This window comes from Chaetodon auriga, chromosome 15 (genome assembly GCF_051107435.1).
Source record: "Chaetodon auriga isolate fChaAug3 chromosome 15, fChaAug3.hap1, whole genome shotgun sequence".
Classification (NCBI taxonomy): domain Eukaryota; kingdom Metazoa; phylum Chordata; class Actinopteri; order Chaetodontiformes; family Chaetodontidae; genus Chaetodon; species Chaetodon auriga.
In genome coordinates this window covers 2,086,954-2,111,260 of record NC_135088.1, presented here as the reverse complement: position 1 = coordinate 2,111,260, position 24,307 = coordinate 2,086,954, and the positions used below count along the sequence as shown (strand labels likewise).

General features: G+C 43.4%; 1 protein-coding gene across 4 annotated transcripts in view; it reads right to left on the bottom strand.

Moving 5' to 3' along the window:
• LOC143332655 (polypeptide N-acetylgalactosaminyltransferase 10-like) overlaps positions 1-24,307 on the bottom strand; it is an 80,107-nt gene that overhangs the window by 7,095 nt on the left and 48,705 nt on the right. For all 4 annotated transcript variants that reach the window (XR_013078233.1, XR_013078235.1, XR_013078234.1 and 1 more), the window contains exons 5-10: positions 20,150-20,335; positions 17,843-18,026; positions 12,350-12,467; positions 8,960-9,067; positions 2,793-3,014; positions 2,478-2,594 (exon numbers count right to left, since the gene is read on the bottom strand). Coding sequence is in view for 1 of the 4 variants with exons in the window: in XM_076750351.1 (XP_076606466.1) it covers positions 2,478-2,594; positions 2,793-3,014; positions 8,960-9,067; positions 12,350-12,467; positions 17,843-18,026; positions 20,150-20,335 (935 nt within the window). In the remaining 3 variants the exon portion in view is untranslated. The remainder of the gene's footprint in view (positions 1-2,477; positions 2,595-2,792; positions 3,015-8,959; positions 9,068-12,349; positions 12,468-17,842; positions 18,027-20,149; positions 20,336-24,307) is intronic.

Sequence of the window (24,307 nt, the reverse complement as noted above, 5' to 3'; positions counted from 1 at the left end):
GACTCTGGTTTTGACCCTTGCACTCAGTTTCACAGACTGGACATAATCAAAGTTTACTTTTCTAAAGCTGTCTTTCAAAGATGTCAAGGTTCCTCTGCTGCTGTGGACTTTGCTCTCACCACTACTGGCTGAGTATTGTGTTGGTTATATTGGCCATTATTATTATTAATCCATTAAATGTAAGCGTTGGTTTCTCCCTCACCTGTGGATCAGAGGCCAGTCTGTCCTCTGTGGATAATAAAACGTTCATGTTCAAGTGTATTTTCGAGGTTAAACATCTCACATGGTATGTGGCATCTGAGCTGTGGCTGAAAACATCACAGCCGGCGCATCATTTATACTCTCGCCGGCTGTATAAAGAACGAGCGAGGTTAAAAATTTGGAGTTTTGAGGATGTACGTTGTTTACATTAAAGATAGCCGTAGAACAACGTTTTCATGAGTGCGCACTTGTTTTCTCGTGTTTGCGCATGACAACACATACTTGGCAGGACGCTCATTGTTTCACACACGCATCAACGTGCCAAGAAATGCCACAGCGTGCCAGCAAAGACGATGTAAACAAAGCAGGTTTTAAAGGTTTAATCTGAAGCACAGCGCCTGTGTGCAGTCACACCGTCCCCTCCCTGCACCGCGTGTCCTGCACTTTCTGACCACCATCAATGATCGTTAAGGACTGAAGCAGCTCCACAAACTTTACTGATCATTAATATCGATTTATCGAAAAAACCCGCGCTGAGATCGCGATGACTCATCACACTCATGAGTCTTACATGACAGTCTGATTGATGACGTCATTAACGATCGTCCCTTTTCATCTAATTGTTTGTCACCGTCCGTCGGCCTCGAGGCTGCATTGAAGATGACCGTGATGAACTCCGCGGTCGGGACTGATGAGCGTACCTTCCTGCTTCCTGTTTCATGCATCCACATCCTTTTGCTTTTATCACATTTGTCAAAAAAAGATTCTACTTTCTGATATTTTTGTTGTCTCATGTTGTTGTAGCTGTTAGAAAAGCGATCGTCGGTAACGTCCGCGTGGCCGTCGCTCTCCCCGTGACTTCCTCCACTCATCTCGTACAGAATCAAAACGCCCTGACGAGGACAGCTGCCAGAGGGCCTCCTGTGATTTGCGGTGAAGCCATTTCTCGCTGACTACAGATTGCAACTGTGACACGGATTAAACTACAATGCATCTCAATATTAAAGCAATTAAACTGTCAAAGCTCCGAGGCGCAGTGTTTCAGCTGCGGAAACAAAAGGGGACATTCGATCCATTAAGGTTGTATTATGAGCTCGGCTTAAAGATCTCCAGCCTGACGTGTGAGAACACACACACTCCTTCAGAGCCACGGAAACATAATGAAGCTGCGCTGCTTGTGTGTATGTGGAAGTTTATTTGACATTAATGTGTGTTTAGCAGAATAAATAGAATTACTGAGGAGGGAGTCTACCAGCAGTGGTGAAATCTCTCAGGATGGGCTGGTCGAGCGGCCTGAAAGTCTGCTTCTATGAACTCTTTTTATCACTCAAGCATTCAGAGTCCTCCAAAAAATTCAAGATGCACCAGGTGGATAAAAGCAGATCCATGCAGAGCAAAGACGTTGGAGCCGATCCTAAACCGACCTGTGCAGATGTGCACACATTCATTTTCAAATCAAAGAGACGCGATTCTAAAGGGACCGAATACAATCAAACCTCTTTGGAGACAAAACAAACTCACACACACACAAAAAACCCTTGAGGATAATTAGACCAGATCTAAAATATGGTCGACCCGAGCGTATCCAAACGGAGAGGGAGCAGCAGCACAGGTGGCAGCACGGTGCTCAGCCAATTAACAAGCAGCTGCCGTCAGAAGGAATAGCAACATGTCATTTTTCCTGCACCACAGTCAGCAATCTTTGTCTGCAGCAGGCAGCGCATTTTTCTCCTGTGGTGATGGTGATGATGGTGATGATGATGATGATAACACATCGAGTGATCAGAGCTAATGGAGAGTCCATTTGGACCTAATCAGATAGAGGCCATCTGACACGCAGACACAAGACTCTGAGACAGAGCAGGTCCCTTCATACCAGGTGAGTCTGGTATAATGTGGACCAGGCCTCTATGGACCCTGAAGACCTCTACCCAGAGCGCCTGAGCAGTGCGCATAATGCTAACATCTCTAACAGCACGCTGTGCATCTGCTCCATCCAGTGACATAATAAAGCTTCAAAATATGAACTCTGCATTTTCCCGTATTTATGAATCTATTAAAGGTATTTTTAGTGTCCTTCGTTTCATTGGTGCATCATATCTTTCATTTTGTTTAGGCTGCACTACATCATTTCTAACTTTCTTTCAACTTCTGCTGTAATAGCAATCAGTTCAAAGTTATGTATTTTGCATTAGTTGATACTTGATTCCTTCTCGTAAAGCCTGACTTTAAATTTCTGAATTTCATTTTTTCATATTTTGGCTTCTGCAGCTCACCTGTCCATGGCTCCAGCTCACCTCGCCCCGTCCCTTCACGCAGCTCTCCAGGCGGATGGGACTCCCTGACACAAAGTGTTTGCTCTCCATGCACATGCCGCTGCCCACGTTACGAATCTGCCACACAAGCACACATAACAGTGAAGTATTAAGCGAGGGGACGAGGAGCGCTGAGCTAAAAACTAAACTTTAAGGTTAAATATTTCACATCCTTGTCATTCCTCACTGTGATCTGTTTATCAGAGTCACATGAATGAAGTCATGTTGGTCTAACTTTCCATGATGACGTGTTTTAAGTATGAGAGCTGCCTGCACCTCTCCCCACGCAGCAGCAGGAGGCTCCACCGGCGGGTAGTGTTTGGGCAGATCCCAGGCCACCTCGCTCATGAACCACTTGAAGTTCTTGCAGTTGAGGCGGTTCCTCAGATCCTTCTGGACCGTCATGTCTCCTGCTGACAGGTGGCGGTACTCGGGCCGACGCTGGTAGACGTATTCAGCGTATTCGTCCATCCACACCTCTGCCACGCGCTTCAGATTCTGAAATCAGAGAGAAACAGTTTCGTTTTCACCCTACGTTCCCGGTATCTAGCTGACATGTAAAGACTTGGAGAAAACAGTTAAGAAAGTTACATTTTTCATACCAACAAAAGTACAAAGTGCAAACATCAGACTTTGCAGGATTATAGAAAAGAGGACAAAGAAAGATCGGGGACTGATTTCAGTTTTGCTCATTGTGGTGTGGAAAGGCTCTGCAGGCGTTTGGAGGCATCATCGACGGATGTAGGGGACTGACGATGTTTACTCTTAAAAGGAGGAAACAGCTGATTCCAGTGTTTCCCACAGGAAAACCTTCTCTGATGATCAAACATCAGTGTGCTGCCAGTTGCCAACATTCATCTGAAGCCACGTCTCTGAAAACCTGGTCAATGTACCTCCAACATGAACTCTCCTTTCAACTCCGTTTTTGGTCTCTACCAACTCCTGAGGAAAATATCTGACTTCTCAGCTGCTGAATGCTCCACTGAAAACGGCTGTCTGGAAACAGCGCTGATGATGATGAACGGTGAGACTGATTTAGACTCAAGCGACTCTCACTGGACTAATATCTTGCAGGAAAATGGACATCTGGTGTTTTATTTTTGCCTTCTGGTATTAAGGTTTATCTTTAAAATGCAGGGTCTCACCCAAGAGTAGACGAAGGAGGAGGAAGAGATTGAATAAGAGCCACGGCAGGATGAAGAGAAAGTAAGCAATTAGTTTTTACAGTGACAGTATGAGTCAACAGAAAGACAAAATGTTTGGCTCACACTGTGAGGAATCATGGAGGAAGAATAGATGCACCAACATGACGAACATGTGCAATGACAGGCTGTTGTTAAGCTAAATAAAGTCAGATTTGAATCTTCCAGGACACCAGGGTCGGCACCTGGTGACTGCTGATGCTAAACGAATTCTTTCCCGCTGTGCCAGACAGTAAAAGGCACTTTAACTAGAAAGAAAGAAAGTCAACTGGCTTGTTAACAGATCTTTGTGCTTCTGGACATCAAGTCTTCATTGAAACACAAGCTACGCCATCATCTCTACATCCTGCCATCCTTGATGTTCTGATTGATCTAACATGGCAGAGTGATCAAAGCCGCTCGGCAGAAAGGCGGCCAGTCATCACACAGGACCTGTCATCCTCTCCCAAAAGGCGAGAGATGAAAAAATGGAAGCAACTTGTCTCCAGTCATGAAAGCAGATACAACACTGAACTCAATTATGTGCTAATTCACGGGGTGGCTTCAGAAAAGATCACATTTTTCTGTCTCTTGCTCTTTCCTCTATTTCTCTCTGACATGTTAATTGTAACAGATGCAGCTTATTACACTATTTCATGAAACGCTGAGCAGGAGGAAGCTGCATTCTGAACTTGATCTTTCAGATTTTCCACTGAATGACTCTAATAAAGACGATTCCCAGAGCCAAGAAATCTGCCCTTTGTTCAAACCTGGAGCAGATGTATTGGCGTCAGTGTAAACATCATATAGATCCCATGAAGTGTTGGAGGAAGCAGATACTGGGTGTTTGTGTGACTTTAGCTACTTGGGTAACTTTAAAGGGGGAATTTTGAGGATTTAGTATCAGATGAACGGCTAAAATGCAAACAACAATGTATTTTCTAACTGATATTGATAATGACAGATGAAAGTATCGACTAACTCTCGGCTGTGAGAGAGAAACAGAAGCACAATCATGTCAGTGCAGTGCTGGTGGTCATGATGATAGAAGGAGGAGGTCATCTCTCTCTTTCACTTCATTTCAGCACTGAACCACCTGAAGGTCTGCAAGGTAAAGTGCCAAGGAAGTGTGTCAAGTGTGTGAAACATGTGAGTAAAGGGCGGATCATTTTAACCTGAAGATATAGATAACAATAAGAAGAGTGTCAGACAGAAATATCCTGAAACGGGCTTCTTTATATGGTACAATCTGCCTGTTAGTGTGGCCTACATACATGATACAAGCGAACTGAAGCTGGTGGTCTTCGACAGATGTCCTGAAACGTTCCCTGGAATGGGAGCTGATTTTACGTGGTTGCATTTTTGCTGATTTCAGGTGAGAACTCGACTGCACTTTTTGGCTCTTCTTTAACCTTGAAATGTCTTTATTCCGACTGCACATGAATACATCATGTCATAAGTGTTTTCACTAAAAAGCAAAAAACTCTCTCTGAAAAACTGAAATTTCAGGTTTCACGTTGGCCAAAATGTGTTCAAGAGACCAAAAAGTGTCAGACATTTGCTTTCATTGGCTCTTTCAGTCATTATGAAAGCATCTAATTTCAGAAGGAATAAAAAAGCCAAGCAGGTGACTGATAGAAACTGTAAGCAACAATGACTGCAGGGCAGACAGCTTCTTCAGCAGCCTCTTTAAGCTCAGACAATTGCCAACATAAAAGATTTACACCCCAGCCATGGGAAATCCATCCATCCGAAGCCTGTGAGGTGTAAAAGAGTAAAAAACACAGAGCCTGTCAGCCTCTGAGGTACGCATGCATGTGTGAGAATACAGATGGTAGCAGCCTTGGAGGTGGGAATGGTGAAATGAATGAGAATACAGGTTCAGTGAGGCTTCCAGGAAAGTATAAATACAAATCTTCTGGCCTTTGGAGGTACAGATGTAGAGGAAAAAAGCCTCCAGCCACACACACACACACACACACACACACACACACAGATACACACTCTGTAGCATAGCTCATTGCCTGCAGCAAAACTCGCACCCTCCAGGTAAAGTGGAGTTCAGTGGTTCCATCTGCCTCCACGCTGAATGGACTCAGGTTATCTGCACCAACTGAAGGGACTCAACTGCTCTTGTGGTATTAATTAAATGAAAGAAAACTGTTTTTCTCTCCATACAATGATTACATTGGTGAGAAATGTCTACAAGATCAACAATAGTTGATAGTGAAACAGCACAGAGGAAAGTGAAGACCTGGGTTTAATTCTCACCTCAGGCGAAGAATTTTCAGACTGTGACTAAACCCTCCACTCACCAAAATCTTTGCTGCCTTCCCTTAAAAGAGCACTCAGAAATAAAGCAGAATGTGGCTGTTTGCCAGTCCTTTTTGACATATACTCAATTGAAAACAGTACAAAGAAAATATAGTAAATATTTGAACTCATCAGCTTTGGAAATACCTGCTTATTGAATGCTTCCTGTTTGGAACATTCCAAGTTGATTATAAATCATTAAGAGTCGTGTTTCTGTCCTGTTCTGTTTTTGGTCTCTACCAACTCCAGAGGGAGATTTCTGTCTTTTTAACTGCTAAATGATCACGCTCAAAGCATTCAACTTGAGCCATAAATGTGCGTGGATCTTGGGGCTTCTCAGAGTGATGTTTGTGGAGGACCGGGCGGTGCAGCGAGAGAGAGAGAGCCGAGGGCAAAGCCGGGGCATGTGGAGAAGAATCCACCTGCAGTCACACCGGATTCTGCTCTGATCTGGAGCCGTTTACCAAAGGGAGGAGAGCTCAGAGTCTTTCTTTTAAACTTTTGGGATTAAAAAGTGGATTTACTTTAACTCCTGCCTCTCAACCCGTCTGCCTCAGCGCGGCATGGAGGTGTCGACCTCCGCTGTCGGGCGTTTGTAATTAGTCCCTCTGTCCGTGTTGATTGCCGGCCGGAGGGGAAATGCACTTCACTTCATGAATGCACAGAGAGGACGGTGAAAGTGTGGAGGGAAACACAAAGGACGGGGGTCTCTGGTGAGTGCTGAGTCAATACACAGACAGACACAGTCGGTCCTGCCGCTGCTCATTAGCTCACAGCTAACTGCCATTTTAAAAATGTAGTATCATCTCCATAAATTCTAAACTCGCATATAGCATTCATGAATGTCAGCCAATCAGTGCTCTGGATTCCTACACACCTTTACCCTGCACCTCTTTGCCACCACAGGGTCAACTCTTACTGCCACGCATCGTGACGTCGTCCTGCAGGACACTGTGCTGTACGCAGAGGAGAGAAGGATAACCATCCAGAGCTGCCTCATGTTATTATCAGGCACTGTGAAGTGTTCTGGCATCTGATAATAAATATTATATAAACTCATTATATAAACTATTACTCAAACCAGCATCACTGGATCGCTTGTTCTTCGTCTCATCGAGATGAACACACCACCACCAACCTAAGCTTTGGTAGTTTTTTTAAAGCAGGGCTGCTTTGGTCTGAATGTGCTTTATGTGTGGAAAACGTGTCCACATTGGCATTTTCAGGTCATTTTCATTCACGTTAAAGTCAAAAACGAGAGGAAAATGGCTAAATCTCTTCGTCCTCCTCCTAAAAAATTCGGCAGAGTTCTCCTTCCACAGATTCTGTATTTGCACCCAAACTATTTCGATAAAGCTCTTTGCATTCATTCAAAATATTCCACCAGCTGCACCTTTGTGAAAACAGATTCAAAGGAAGCATCTCCACACCTCAGATCACCCTCTCTGATTGAAGACACAGCTCTGTTTGTCTGTTTGTGCAGAGAAGAACTCAGCCAAGCTTAAGTGTGTATTTAACAGAATGACAGCGAGTTCAGCCCACATCACGCACTGAAGAAGAGCTTTCTATTCATTGTCTGTAGCTGTAATGATGCCACTAATAAAAACCCACATCACAGGGGTTTGTAAGATGTACAGTAGAATTATCTTGACTACAGTATGATCCCTTCCTGACAGACAGACACCAGTCATCCAGTCAACTACAGCAAATGAATCCAAACAGAAAGGACCACTGAAGTTTCTTTTTTAAACTACTACACAGAGAAGGACACCAGGGACAAAACATAATTCATCACAGCCTGAGGTACAGTAAGTAGGTCTGAATTGTTAAACCGGCTGCCTCTTTGATATCAGCATTCAATACAGCCGCAGTGAGGGGCTAATGGTCAGACCGACAAGGAAAAAACAAAGGCCAAGAGGTTTAATTACATATTCAGCCCAGCCAAACAGAGCCAGGTGTCAAGCTGAGTCATGCATAATGAATAGTGCTCAGCTACAGGCCAGATGAACATTTTTTAAGAATTCCTCATACTGTGTTGAAGTGTTAAAGCTCACACGGAAGGTAGAAACTTGAGCTCATTATTGGAAAACTGTGATTTATAGATTGTGGATACACAAGCTGGATACGTGCGCTGCAAGTTAAGAGATGTAAAAGGTGCCTCAGTTATGAGTCACTGTCACTGTGGCGCCCGATGCAAAAATGAACTGAAATGATGATTTAAGTGTTCACACAAATTACAAAAAAAAGGGTTTTCCATTTTCATTGTTTCAGTTTTATTTAGGGCTGTGCATCATTTGAATCATCATTTTTATGACTAAAATCTCCATTTTTTGATATCTTACCCTCTTTGTCATTTAAAAGAGTCTACCACGGATGACAGATTTAGCATTACATGTCTGTAACCGCGCCGGATTCATGATGAACAGTGACAAAAAAAAGAGTCAAAACCAACGCAGCAAAACCAGAGAAGCTGCTCTTTACGCCATGCAGTCTTTTTCCTAGTCAAAACCTGGTGCCTGCATTACCCACAATGCAACTCAGATGGTTAGCTAATGGTTTGGTGAGAGTGTGTGTGTTAGCAGTGGCTAATGTAGCCTTTACCTGACCTGAAGCCATCAGCATGGCTAGAATACCGAAAATATGTTCATTTATTTATTTAATTTGGGCAAATTGGTCCTTGAACATATTTCTGATAGAAGTGTCCTCCATGTGTTTTTGGTACTGGTTGAATTTTTCACAGCAAAATGTACAAAAATCACTAAATTTCCACACAATCGATGTAAAACATTTGACCATGAGATGTTTGTGCAGAATCATAAACACAGGCAGCAAACCAGAGATGGGACTACAGGTCTGAGGAGGTTTATCCCACAATCATTTCAGACCAGCCTCCTGCAAAGAAAGTTCTTGTGCCCACATTAACATACAGCAAAACCATCTGAGACTCACCCTGGCCAGGCTGACCCCTCCAGGAACCTTGTAGGGGACGTACTTCCTGTAGATGTGTCCTACCCTGGAGCAAGGGATGTCCTCCATTCGACCACCACACATCCACACCTACAGAGACACACAAAGACAGAGAGATTCAGCAGTGATAAAGCGTGGGAAGACATGACAGAGAGGAAGCAAGGTTAGGATGTAGAGAAAGGGAAGGATGGAAGGAGTAGGAGGACGCCCCGAGCAGAGGGACATTAACGTATACTGTCTATATGGGGTTGTAAGGTTTGTCGACCGGGTCAGGAGTCCTAGGAGAGAGGATTAAAAGATGGGACAGGGTGTGCCTGAGAAAAAGAGAAGACAGAGGAAGAGGTCAGAGCAGAGATGTACAGTCAGTCTCATTTTTTAAGCTTGACATTAGACAAGCTTAAAGAACTGCAGCTATTAATCATCTTCAGTGAAGAGTGCAGGAGTGAGAAGAGCATTCAGAGAAACTCCACAAAGTGACTCCAAAGCTCGTGTGTTTCTCGACTGCAGAGAGAGCAAATGACATCAAAGAGAACAAGTCAATCATGCTTAGCTAGATGACAAAGACTGAAATTGGATTTGTTCTGCTACTTTTGGAAGGCAGAGCCACCTCTCAAGTCTCCAAGATGTGAGTTTTTGAATTTTTGAAGATAGTTTTTGGATGATGCATTGCTTTAAATTTAATAAGCGTGAGGTCAGACAGACAGTAAAAGCATGGGTGACAGTTATCTGAGGTTTCTGCGGGCGCACATCCCTGACGTCGTGTACGTAACATGCATTTGTCCTCCATGCATCTCCGGTTCCCACTGGTCCCGTTTATTTGGTCATTTTCCTGATTTTTGTGTGTCTACCATGGGTAAGCTGGCTTCGTAGTTAAATCGTTTCTTTTTTTGTCTGTTTTAATTGCGTTTATTGTTGACGTTTGATCGGCAGTCTGCACAGGGTGTTTTATTTTGAAAATCTATTGGATTCTCTACACTGTTTCTGCGTCTAACTTCCTGTCTGGCTCAATCTGCACAGAGCAGATTTCACTTGATTGTGCAGAATGTCAGAGTATTCTCTAAGACATCGAATCCCATCCTGTGCATCAGGTTAGGCTTTCCAAAAAACATCCACTGACTTGCTGTGACTCGATCACAATCACGCTGGGTCTTTCATACTTTCCTTGACCTCTCTTGCCACCTCACAGCACACCATCCTCCACAAACTCCCAGATCTTGCAATCTCCTCTGACTGCTGTCGTGACTGGAATGGCTAAGCTGTCGCCTGGAAAACTGCTTTGCTTTAACTAACATCTTTCAAGCTAATTTTGTCGCTGTATGGCTTTTATTCAGATTGGCCTGCGATGTCTTAACAGCTTGGAGTTCAGAGATGATAGACATGGACTGCTCAGGAGAAGGGGAGTCTCAGCAAGTCAATAAAAAGAGGAAAACATGTTTTTCCTTCCCTGACTGACGGACATCTGGAGTTGATCATTTCAGTTGGTTGATATTCTGCATCACTCTCCTTCCTGATCCTCCAGAGTGGACATCAGCTGGCTGCTATTTCAATTCAATTACTCCTTGTCAAGTTTGTTGCACCACTCCAGCTTGGACAAACAGAATCAGGGGAAATAACAGACTGAATCCACCCTCTCCACATCTCGCTGTAGGGAAGCTCTGACCTACGCAGCCAATCCGTTCCATCGTCTTCATCCCTGACTCAAACACTTGAGCTTAATAACAGGGGCACCTCGCTGCAGGAGGGATCAAGAGCTTGAGTTCAGCACCCGTCAGATTAAATTGAAAGTCTTATCAGTCACCTCGAACACACAACCTCTACAATATTCTCACCTCAAACCATGAAGACTAAAACCGCACCACCACAGCAATGAATCAAATTTCCTTCTTCTACCTTTGTTTTTGGGTCACTGTAAACTGAAATTCAAACTAAAGCAGCACAGTGGCTACCCAGCTTATAACTGTGACAAGGTGGACATGAAAAGTCATCTGGCAGGAATCTTTTGAAGGTTCCTTGTCTGATGAATAACCACTTGGCTAAATGCTCTTACAAAGCTGCCATTCATTAAGAGGCCAAGTCATAATGTCTTCTCTCTAAAGGTCATGTTCGAGCATGTCTTTTTCTATTATTTTCCACTGTACGAAACGTTCAGCATTGCATGTCGTTTGGAGATTCTTCTCCTCATAAAATCCACATCCTTACAGTCATGACTTCTGCTCCTTCTGTTACTCTCTTCACTATTTGCTGAGCTCCCACTGTTGCCTCTGTGGAAGCAAAATGCTTCTGTGAGTGTAAAATGCAAAAGCTTTCATGCATGCAATATATGTTAAATTACTGTTTTCTCAGTATCAATTAGCAAAATAGAGAGCCTAAAAGAACATGCATTAATATGAAGGAGGAGTAGAAGGTAAAACTATTTTGACGGTCAAATTGATTTCGATGCTCAATTTTCATAAAGAGCAAATCCACTCCACTGGAAATTTCACTCTGAGGAACAACATTTAGTATCGCACTGCAGCATATGTCCAATCAAATCAAACCACTCAGCAGTGGCCTCTGTGCTTAATTGAGTGAGACAACAAAAGTCCTTATTCATTCAAACCAGAATTCAATTATTGCGACTGGCCGGTCTGTCTGTTCAGAGCTCACTAACAGAGGCAGAGGAGAGGAGGGGGAGACCGGTTCTGAACATGCTGTCCAAGTCATGCGCCGTTATGTAGGGTTACACTATAAAATAATTCATGCTGAGGCACCAGACACATGCATAATCTAATCTGGTATTCTGAGTATGTTTATGAGGCGAGTCAGCCATGCAACACAGCATGTTTGACTAGAAATGATAAAAACAAGAGTTGAAACCCTGATGAGGAACGTCTCATGGGCTCAACAGGTTATTTTTTTTTAAATTTGCAAATATACGCCTGCAGATGACCATATCTGTTTAGGCTATATGTCTTTATATTTACTGCATTATCATTTAAAACCATGTGTAATATCCCTATTTGCACCGAATTTCATGATTTGACTTGGCTGTAAATTATCCACTGGAGCAGCAAATCCTCATTTTCAGTCATCTGTACAATTGGTTGCAATTGGCTCGGCCCTTACACGCAAGAAGAGAACGAGGAGTACCGTCTACTGTGGACACGGCATGGATCATCTTAATTGTTCAAGTGAGGTGAGGTGAGACCAACATATCGACTACTACGTGCTTACTGAAGTTATAATAGAGAAAACCTGGAAGATTAGCACGCGAGCAGCTAATCTGACATGACAAAACAGGTTGCCATGGATCATTATGGTGTTTTGGACTAAATATTTTACTAGACTGGACGTCATTTTCCCCAGTTCACTGTAGTAAGTTTCATTTCTTACCTTGAAGGAGATCTCGTACTGTTCTCCTCCCCAGATCTCCAGACCCGTGTCATATCCTCCCAGTTCCCAGAACCACCTCCTGTCCACAGCAAACAGTCCACCTGCCATCACTGGTGACCTGGAAGACACAAGAGATCACACACACACACACACACACACACACACACACACACACACACACACACACACAGTGAGGGAAAGTAAAACCAGACTCAGCTTTTTTAGTGGCACTCTCCACTTGCCGTGACGTAAGTTCCATGAGATAATCTGCTCCCATGACATGATATAATACTGCATCAAGGAGGAGCAACAAAAGACTGAGAAAGGTGTGGAAAACACCTGTTTGGTAAACAGGTTATTTGATAACAGGTGACAGTACCATGATGAAAGGTGGATCCCCGAAAGGCTCAGGATGGGGGAACCATGAATGTCTGTACACCACTGTGTCATCATCGCCATCCACCACATTTCAACATTTTAACAGCCAACTTAGTAAGCAGTAAAACATTTTGGTTGCTTGACAGTGCGCTCTGCCAGCGCCCTGATCCACCCTGCTGATTCACAGATGTTAATTAAGTTAAATCCGACATTGCAATGATTACCAGACTGTGGTTACACTCGTCTTTTCAGCCCAGATATGTCTAAGCCCTGGCGTGACGTATATCAGAAGGTGCTTGCTTCATAACTCTGCAAACTCTTTCTCAACTTGTTTTTGAACATCGAGGCCAGGTGTGCACATTCGACCTCTGACCGCAGAGGACTCAATCAAAAGAGATGCAGTCGCGTCTTTAATGTTTTTCGACTGTTTACAGGCTGTGAGACGGGTCTGAGTCGGCTGCTGCTGAACTGTGTGTGAGACAGTCTGCACAGTGCAAAACCAATTAACTCATCTGAACCATTGTGAATTCTGACTGCTATGACAAGCTCTGCTGTGCCAGACAGCATAATGGTCCTCAGCTTGGAGTGCAGAGGGAGACTGAAATTTGGAGCAGATAAACTGAGAACTAAGTTCATTAAGTCAAGAAGCGAGTAAACACGAGCGAGCCCCCAAATAATCACACAATAATCATAATATTTACCTTTAAAATCCACAAAACCTCTTTTTTTCGCTGCCTCCACTCGTTCGGACATGTTGGACAGCCCTCTGGGACATTCTTCTCATTTCTAATTAAGCGCATATTTTAAATCTGTGGAAGACTGTGATCCAGGCTTGGCAAAACATACGCGAGTGGAGACACAGGAGGCGCAAACGCTGCCCTCCAACTCTTTAAATATGTTTGTCACACTGACTGATTTGATTTGCCTGACTGGGTGACGGTGTGTCTGAGTGGATCATTGTCCATGACTGGTAACTGTTGTATGCTGAGGGAAGAAAACTGAAGACAACACAAAGCTGACACACACACGCACACACACTGCCTCCCTGGAGTCACGCTGAATGAAATGCAGTGAACACACTTTCATTGGGAGACAAAGGATAAACAACGGTGGCTGCAGGGGGACAAAGCAGAGGCATGTGTGTGTGACTGCACAAAGCAGTGATCACAAACTGCTGTGTGGCCACAGGAGTGTGTGAGCTTAGCGAAGAGAGCGCAGACAGTGTGTGGGCACTGATTTGTGGGGTGGAGATTGTTAGCTCTGTTAGCCGGAGGGAGAAAACACAAACACACTTCACCTCCCCGGAGTTGTGAGGAATGAAACGCACGGCTTCAGGACAGACAACACTGATATCTCATAAGTCAGACGAAGCCAGTGAGCATGAGGATCGTTTACACACAACAAGTTCCAGTTTAGATTCCAGAACAACATCCAGAGGCACGTTCAACGCACACGTGTTTACCAAAGGACACCGTTTACTTTTCACCAAACAGTCTCAATGAAAACAACTAACTTTTCACATTTTAATACAAGATCTTTAAAATTTTGAATGTATTTTTCTGCCTTAAGAATTTCAGAATCTGTGGAGCAACGAATGGAACGTGAATCACTGCGACGGCGATGAAAGAAAACGGTTGGTAAAACAGCAGAGTTTAGGAAAGTGTGGGTGGCATTTCAGTCTGAAAGCAGCTGTTTTCACTAAACACAGCAGCTGAAGGGCTGTAATCAGCTTCGACGGCTTAGCCACCGCTGATAAAAGCCAGAAAACATCTCAGTTTTAACTGATATTGATGAATATTTTGATGCTTTGTTCCAGGAATTGTTATTGTCATAAAGAGACCTCGCCTAGTCAATTCCTTTCATATTTACCTTTTCAAAAATAATAATTCTCATTCTATTAATGTATCATCAAAACAATTCAATATGCAATAATAAAAAAATGAACGATGTTATCTGATCTTGTTCAGCTGATGAATGACTCACAGCTTTAGTACGATACAGGAATGTCTAGTACATAAATAGCGAAATTGATTAATAATAATAATAATAATAATTAATGATCCATAGAAAAATAAAACATCCAGAATGGTGTAAAGAGTCATCTGACATAATGCATGGCAGTGGAACAAAGCTCACTGACACAGCAGGGTGAATATCAATGCTGGCTAAATATTCATTAATATCATGGCACTGACTTCAGTATGTACATTTGTGGTTGACATGCAGTACTTGAAGTACTTGAGTTTTTCATACATTCCTCATACGTTCACTCTTCTGTCAAACATCCAGCCCCAGTTTAAAACCAGATGATCACCTGTAACTGCACAACACTTGATTTAAAATGGAAATGCACTGACCTGAAGTCAGCGCTCGCACTGCTGATGCTGCGTTGCTTAGCAACTACTTCGTTTTGCTGATGTTCAGGAAAGGCATTAGATGTATTCCTTTTTGGCAAACCAATTGAATTCACAGCAGTGTGGTGGGGATGCTGACACAGTTCTGACTTTGGTGAGCAACATGTCTCAACAGCTAGTGGCTGTAGTGCCGTGACGTTCGGTGCAGACATTCACGCTCCCCTCACGTGATCCACAGTTAGCAACCATGAGCACGCTAACATGCAGAAGTAAGATGTGAGCAGGGCAGACATGAGGCCTGCTGAAGATCAGTATGTCCGCATTGTCTCTGTGAGCGTGCTGACGCCGGCATTTAGCCGAAAGCCCCGCTGTGCCAAAGCTCAGCCTCGTGGAGCCGCTAACGTGGCTTTAGAGTCTTAGTCTTGTTTTGTCTTCAGTCAGTTTCAAAATGCCATTATCGTTAGATCTGACACTAAAAACAAACACACACATCCACGGAAACGGTGCAACGGCAGACTGTCTAGCAGGGCCCCATACAGACTCCTTTTGATTACCTGTTCACACACGCGGTGAGGTACAATATCGACCTGAATGATGGCGGCTCAGAAATATGTGCAGCCAAGTCTCTCAAACATTTAGTCTTGTAGTCTTTCAAAGAAAAGCAGCAAGAGAGCAGTGCGGCTCTGAATGGCTGTAATTACCTTCTCAACCGTTTTGATGCAACATTTCTATTTTTTCAAGGGAGGAACAGACTTTGGAAACAGTGGCAAATTGGATTTGCACAGTACAACTGCAGACTTCTACATTCAGCCAGTGAGCAGCTCCACTGAATTAATATTGACCAGCAGTGACTGAACTGACCTCAACAGTTCCGGAAACAACTAGAAAATTCAATACCCTAAAAGTAAAATACTGTGCTGTGTATCAACCCTCAGTGCTTCCTGAGCTCGTCTTGTCTTGTGTATCCTTTGATCAGATGTTCAATTCAAGTCATTTTGAGGTTCTTTAATTAATACTGAAACACTGTAAAGTTTGGCATAAGTAAACTGGGATCCATGTCTGGTTAGATTTATACTCCTCTTCACTTATTCTTTGAATAACAGCTCCTGATAGACCTTGTTTAAACCAGTTAAATCATAATTTTGCCAACTGTAGACATTTCACTTGAAGTTATTGTCCGTCTGCTTGTATTTGACATTTGCCTGGAGCAGGTATCACTTTCTCTAGATGGACCAAATCCCTGCAGGTCTTCCTTAGTCTTTGGCAAGTGTCAGTCCACTGGAGGAAAGAAAGGTTTTAACTCAATGGTGCATGAATATTCCAACTCACAATGTGGATTTAATTAGAAATGCTCAAGTTGATATTCTCTATTTCAGTCTATTGACCTTGAGGAAAGACAGAGTCAAGGCCTGAGCTCAAATAAATGAAACACTGATGCCTGAAGGAGGGATGAGACAGAGACAGAAGGGGAGAGAGAGAGAGAGAGAGAGAGAGAGAGAGAGAGAGACAGAAGGGGAGAGAGAGAGAGAGAGAGAGAGAGAGACAGAAGGGGAGAGAGAGAGAGAGAGAGAGAGAGAGAGAGAGAGAGAGAGAGAGAGCGCTGATGGCATTGACAAAAGAGACAGTGACAGACGCATGAGAACAGGGATAAAATCATACTCCCATGTGCTCACACACAAACACATGCGCGCACACACACACACACACACACATACGCACACACACCTCCAAGATGGATTTTGCCGTCCCACCGTGCCTCCTTCTCCGCTGCGGCAATGTCAATCAGAATGAAAATGAAAATCTTTGCGACTGGAATTGGATTTGCACTGATGAAGGTCATTTCATTGGGCAAGAAGAGCAGACTAATTCACTAAATGAGGATTGATTCTGATTGTTCTGCCGCTCAGTTCGTCTTCTTTAGTCTCTTATCTTTCTACAGCACAGCAGCCCTGCCTGATGATACCTACTGTATTTCCCAGGACACCCAGACAGTCTCTGGCATCCAAACATAGCGAAAGGTTGTCTAACTAATCCCTCAAGGCTCACAAATAGAGTGTCTGGCATCACATGCAGAGTGATGTGATGTGTCTCAGGGTAAAGTTATTTACTCTGGCTTCCATTACTTAAAGGTTACATATCTGTGCTGCTGCGTGTTGAGGAAGGACACTGTGGTCCAAAGCTATCAGTCCCGTTTGCACTGCAGTAAGATCACCTGGGGATCTGATGTTACAGAGTAAAATACCCCGACGTGAACCGTGGTTTGCCTTTCAAAGGACTAACTATGCATGGAGCTGAAACAAGCAAATACAGTGCAACTAATCATCATTTTAAAAAATCTACTTATTGTTTCTCAATTAAAATAAGCTTTAAATCATTAAAAAACAGAACTGTGTGAAACAATAACAGCGTATTTGTACCATCATCTTACATTAATAAAAGGAGTAAAGGTCACATGACCTTTGTGTTTGTGTTTTGTGGTGGGATTTTCACATTACCGTGTACATTATCGACATATTGATTCTGCATTGGATCTGATGTTCACAGCTATTGTTGACCAAGAGATGAAGACTGTGAACAAAGAGCAAGGTGGCAAGGTCCTGTGTGGCTCGATGAAGAGTGTGGCGCCCGCACACACAGCTGAAGGGTTTCGACACACACTGGGGCCACTTATGTCACAGATGCACGCACTCACGGTGCAGTAAGATAATCAGGACAAAATCCACTAGCAAATGTCAAACGTGTCAGAAATAAGTGCACTCACTCAAAGGGTTCGCTGGAGTCGTCCTTCTGCAGCTCTGTAGGGATGGGGATCCGTTTGTAGTACATTTCCCAGTCAAACGCCCCTCGCATGGCGTCCCCCGCCTGCGTCTCATAGCCGAAGTTGTCGTGGTCGATCACGTCGATCATCGGGCACACGATGGTCTTCCTGTTCTGGGCAATTCGGTCTGGGAGACACAGAGGAGGCGGTTAATGACAATAGATGGTGTAGAGACTAGGGATGTATACCGTGGACCGGTACTTTTCGGTACCGGTCCGTAATTGGGTCGGTACCAGGGTACCGTTAAGATTCTTGCCTAACGGTACTCTTATCGGTCCTTTTTTTTTTTTTTTTTTAACTTTATTTTGGAGATTTTTATCTGCGTCTACCCAGCCGTCGCGTAATTACGCCACTGCCGTCGTCTACAGGTGATGACGCAGCGCCTCGTGAGCTCAGGCTGAGCCATCATGTCGGTGAGGGTCAAGCGCTCAAAAGTTTGGGCGTACTTTGTCAAAGTTAATGATAACGTGGCTGGATGCAGTCTCTGTGAGAGAGAGGTTGCGTCCAAGGGGGGCAACACTAGCAATATGACCAAACACTTGGAGCGCGCTCATAACATGAAGCTAAAGCAGTGCGGCGTGTTCGATTGCTATAAGAAAGCTAGTCAAGTTAACAGCCCGACGACGGCTAACGCTAAAGACTGCATCACCGTGTCAGCGCCAGCGGCACCCGGCTTCGTTTCTGTGACGTCAAGTCACGGTAAGTTTGTTGTAAGTTTGTTAAGTTTGTAGTCATTACAGCATTGATATTAGCACCGCTGAGTGAGGGTGTGAATGAATGGGTGAATGTATAATGTTCTAAAAGCGCTTTGGGTTATATTCCAGTTATAGTAAAGCGCTATATACAGTTTTTGCTCTGTGTGTGGTTGTGTGCAGATGTACGGATGGATGCGGGCATGCATGCGTGTGTGTATGTGTGTGCGCATGTGTCAATATATACTGTATGTATGCCTTGTACAGGCTCCAGTATATTACCATGTATGGCTCTGTCTGTTTACAGTCTGGTTTGAACAAGATGTTGTTCTGACACTGTTCTGTGAAGCTTTATTATTACCTTGTGGTAATTAAAAAAAGGTTGAATCTTTTAACATCTTGTAACGTCTTTATTTTTTACACAAAATTACATGTTGTAGTATCGATAAGAGTATCGATAAGTATCGGTACCGATAAGGAGTATCGGGATCGGTATCGGTATCGATAAAATCCTAACGATATACATCCCTAGTAGAGACGCTGTTCCCGAGCTTCTCTGGACTCTGTGAGGAGTTCAGCTGCAGCATGAAGGTCCCTCTCAGTTTAGAGTCCTTATGAGGTGAAAGGCTCTAGTTTTTCCACAAAAACAGAACATTAAAGTTTTGAATAAAGTTACACGTACAGCTCTATTCCATCATCTGCCACAAAGCTTGATTCAGAGCAGTCAAACGGCTGAAAAGAAGACTCTATATTCTTGAATGGTCTTTAATGCTTTCACTTTGTAGAAAGTCCTCTTTAAAAATCCATTTTACTTAAAACAGTAAAGTTTTGTACGTGAAGAACAGAAGGCTGCACAATGGTTCAACCAGACTGACAAGTGAAAGGGCAGACAGAAATACCTCCGAGCAACAGAAACATAGGAATATAAGACATCGCCTTTCTTTGGTGAAAAGAAATGGAAGCTTGGCATCAGAATCTGTGCAGGGTTTCTCATGAACAGGTCCCTGTTTCAGTGTCAAGTGCACAATAATACCTCTAACAAAGCTATTCTTAAAACTTCAAAAGTTAGTCTCAGTCTCACTTCAGCACTGTTTGGATCCAGTTGAATTGGATTGGATCAAAGAATATCAGCTGACCAGTTTAAACCAATCAAATCTCACTACTGAGTAGACTGCAGAGGGCCCAAAGAAAAATGTGTTCCCAAAGTATTTAGATCCCCGTAGCACCGCTGGGATTCAGTAATGATCTCAGGTTACTGGGATGATAAATTCAAAAGTCATATTGTACACTTATTTAAGAACACATGGCAAAAGAAATGACAAAATCTATTCATTAGCTAGCTAGCTGACCGCTACATGCAGCTTCACACATGACATTTGCTTTCTTGCACTTCTATCTTTGTGTGTTTTGGACTTCTATTTAGCAAAATGATGTAACTTTGACCTCTCTTCACATGCTCGGGGCCTCACTGAGGTTATGACTTGGGTGAAGGGTTGAGGTTAGAGTGAGGAGGGAAGGCAGAACATAGGCACATGATGCCGAAGCGTTTGTTCCTCACCCAGCAGCGGAGGCAGCCAGTTGACGTTGGCCTCACAGTGGGAGTCCAGGAAGGTGATGACTTCTCCTCTGGCGGCGGCGGCTCCCAGCAGGCGCGTCCTGATCAGCCCCTCCCTCTTCTTGGTCCTCAGGATGCGAACCTTCGGCAACCGCACCATGTACTCCTCCAGCGCCACCTTGAGGTGCTCTGCAGAGATGGAAACGGAGGCAGTGGTAATGAAAACGGTGGAATGTAAAATGGTACTGCTGTCAAAGAAGCACAGCAGGTTCAAACCCCTCGTCGCTGTGTGCAAACATCAGGTAAATTAGGCCGTGCTGACATGAAAGAGCACTGCATCAAAATTGTCCACAAATGGCAGAACCTCACTAACGTGCTCTCTTACAAAAAAGATCAAAAGGAAACTAAACCATTAGCAGTCACCATCAAACAAGACATCTGCCTGTGCCACATGCTGCACACTGAAATGTTTCCCTCAAGGCCTCTACATCATAACACACTCTCACCCATACTGGGATCCACTTTATAGTTTCACTTACTTTTCTGCACTCGCAGACTTTTTTTTATATCTTTACTGCAGACTCTAGACAGAATGTTACCCTAAAGAGAAAGAGTCCAACTGTGAGGAATGAAAAAGGAATTAAATCAGCCCCTCCTAACATGTGCAGTCATAAAGACTTCTGGCAAAAAACAGCATTTCTTCTCAAACTGCAATGATGCTCAACACTTCACCAGACAAAATTCATTACGCCGAATGAGGGAATTACAGATAATGTGGGCCCCCAGTAATCTGTTCAGTTTATTGTCAGTGAGTAAATCACACAAGTTTGAAATCGTTTAATTAAAACTTTTGCAGAAAGTCGGAGTTGTTGGTGCAACACATGACAGTCGTGCCGGAGTTCAGATTGAAGCAGATTCTGAGTCTTTCTCAAGCTGCAGTGACTCAACAAATTTCAACAGAGGGTAAGATGTCAGAAAAATGATTTTTATAATGTGGAATGTTTAAAAATGACTTGTGCATTTACATTATCCCAAATGTTTCCAACAAATTTCAAACCCAGAGAAATTCAAGGTAAGCATGCACTTCATCTGGCCACCTGTCGATGGCGTCATATCCTCTTGCTGCTATAACTTCCCTGCAAAAACGGAAACACCAGACCATCAGACAGCAAGGACAGAATTTGGGGAACTAACTAGCTGGCTAGCTAGCCGGTATTGATTACTATTGTTTGCACTGCTCATTTGTGATGGAGTGCGATTATTCACTGTCCTCGATGGCTGAGTAACAATGAAGACAGCAACTCCCATGATCCCACGCTACTCCATCAAACTCTGTCCTTTTGTTAATGTTCTGATTGAGACCACCAGCAGCAGGAACTGCACGCTGCCCATTTAACCCCGCAAGTATACTGGAACACAGAGTGGAAGGTGAAGAAGTCCAAAGAAAAGGCAAATCGAAAAATGAAAGAAAGCATTAATCAATCAAAGAGAGAGCGGTACATACGCAGTCTTCTCCTCACAGCTGCCAGTGACAGAAATCAATCCTGTCCTAAATGGAGCCTGTAAATCTTTCTGCTCAAACGTCAAGTTACTTCTGACAGGTCAATAAAAAAAAAAAAGAAAGAAAGAAAGAAATTGGTACCAGACTCAAGGTCGTGTTTCATTCTGTCGACTGTCACCACGTCTGCAGAGCTGAAACACTGTCGACCACCCCAGAAAAGCAGCATCACACGCATCATCAAGCTGCTCCAGCTGTTTGTAGAGCTGTAACTACTGAAGTGAGGTAAACTTTTAGTAGGAGTGAATTATGGCTGTGCTAAGGACACGATATAAAGAGCAAATATAAAACACTGTGGTTTGGAAAAAGGTCAGCCAAATGCCAGTTTTGAATTTACTTTCAATGCTGTCATCTTTTTGTTTTTTAGCCTGTTCTTCAGGCTGTCTGGAACACAAACTTGGTCGACAGTGACGCTCCATCACACACATAAACTGCCTCATAAAAGGCTCCAAATGTCACTGTTAGACAGTAACAGCCAGTGTTAATCCAAACCTGTTAGGGCATGAAAGAGTCCTGCAGTATTTAGTGTTAATGTTCCTTCATTGTTATCATCAGTGGAGGTCCAGTCTATTCTCTTCAGTTCACTAAGAGTCCAACACGTTCAGGTGTTTTTATTCTGGGCAACAGTGTATGAATGCATGTGCTACGTCACCCTGTGTTACATGTATGTGCTGCGTACTGAACTTCTTTCTTCTACTGACCAAAATGTGTCCATAGCTTAGCGGAGTATTAAAAACTAAGAAGAATAAACTTTAACACTGGAGGAGGTTGGTTTCTTTTGCTATATATTCTATGATAATCAAAAAATGTCTGGTTTCGGTAGCAGTGCCAAAACTCATAAGTGGTTTCGGCACAAGTGCTGAAAAGCTTCCAGCATCCTCCAGCATCTGGTACCCTCCTCACACTTCCATTAGCTAAAACCAAGAGACGCACACACTCCTTTATACCCTCTGCTATCTCAATGCTAAACTGTAGGAGGAAGAGGTTTTTGCAAATAAACAAAGTTACTGACTGACTACCATCGATGCAAAATGAGTTGTTTTTTGACTTTACAATTGGTCGTCCATCAATGGACTTTTGACAACAAGACCACTGAATAGTGATCTTCCTGTTAGCTGTTTTTTTCTCCATCTTTTCTGCATCTGCAGAGTGCGTAAGACCTGACAAAAAGAGCCATTATTTGCAGAATACAGGAAGACATTAATAAAATATTACCTCTGTCGGTGTTCCTCATTGATAGCAGTTCTTACAAATGGGCCACTGTCACCAAGGAACCCCCCTTCAACACAACCAGTAATTGGATTGTGAATATCAGAGAAGAGGACGGAGGAGAGGACAGACTGCAGCTGCTAAACTGACAGACGGGACGTCTTTATCTGCGCACTCTGTTGTTTCCTTCCTGCTTCATTCTCGCTTTTCTTCCTGTCCCTCCTTTGTTCCTTCTCTTCATCTTCCCTCCCTCATTCAGCTCGTCCCTCCGTTTGATGCCGTTTGGCAGAAGCTGCCTCTCAGGGACGCACTCCCGATTCCGTTGGACAGCTGAGACACAGAAGATAGCAGGACCAGCCAAAGCCAACAAACCTGAAGCGAGCAGGTCCTGGGATCGGTCTCTGCCCTCTCCCTCCATCCTTCATCCCCTGTCTCTCCTGTGACGTCTTTTTTGATGAGCCTGAGTAAATGACAGCCCGTCTCCTCAAGTCAAACAGCATCAAAACCTGCTAGCGTTGCTCTGGCAAGACCAGATCTGCCCGGACATTATTAAAGCAGAGCAAACTGAATTAGACGAGAGCAGTAATCAAGAGCAGAGTGAGGAGGCTGTCTGTCAAAGTGTCGCTCAGGCCTCTGCTGGTTAATCCTGAAAGCCCCCGATTGGGACGCAGCCTGCCTGGAGTGGTCTCGCTCAAATTAACCTACGTTACACATATTAAAGTTACTGCCAGAAGCTTCGCTGGAAAGTGATGGATTATTCACCAAAGTGATAATTAAATCAACTTGTGACATTAACATACAGCGCAGTCAGACAGAATGAAGACGGTGAGATAAAAAAGGGACAATGAAGACGAAGTGTTGACTTTCAGCTTTGATTGGAGGGTGTTTATATGTGCATCAGATGGAACTATGGTGCCCCAAACTTAATAGATATTTAATGAGATAATAGATAACATACAGTATATTCTCATGCACCGTACAAACATTGAATAACTGGTTTGCTGACAAATGGGACAGCGTTCATTAATATTTAACTACCAATGAAGACACATTTTACAACCACTGAGTTTTACTATACTGTCATTTATTATCTGTTTGTTCTGCAGCCTCCATGTTTGGATGCACATGAGACTTACAGTTGTTGTTAATGAGTCACAGCGGTATTAGAGGTACAGTATGTTCTCTGATGGTTGACACATCCAGGTCGTCTCATGTTACATCACCATGACCATAGTTGACCGTCTGACCCACAGCTTTAATATAATAATCACTATGATTAGGTCTGTTTGAAATCTGCTTACTACACCACATATGATGTGTTATATCAATTTGTGTTAAGTGTTTTTTATGTGCTTGCTTTACATAATTTTTCGTGCCTCATTTATTTGTTGTTA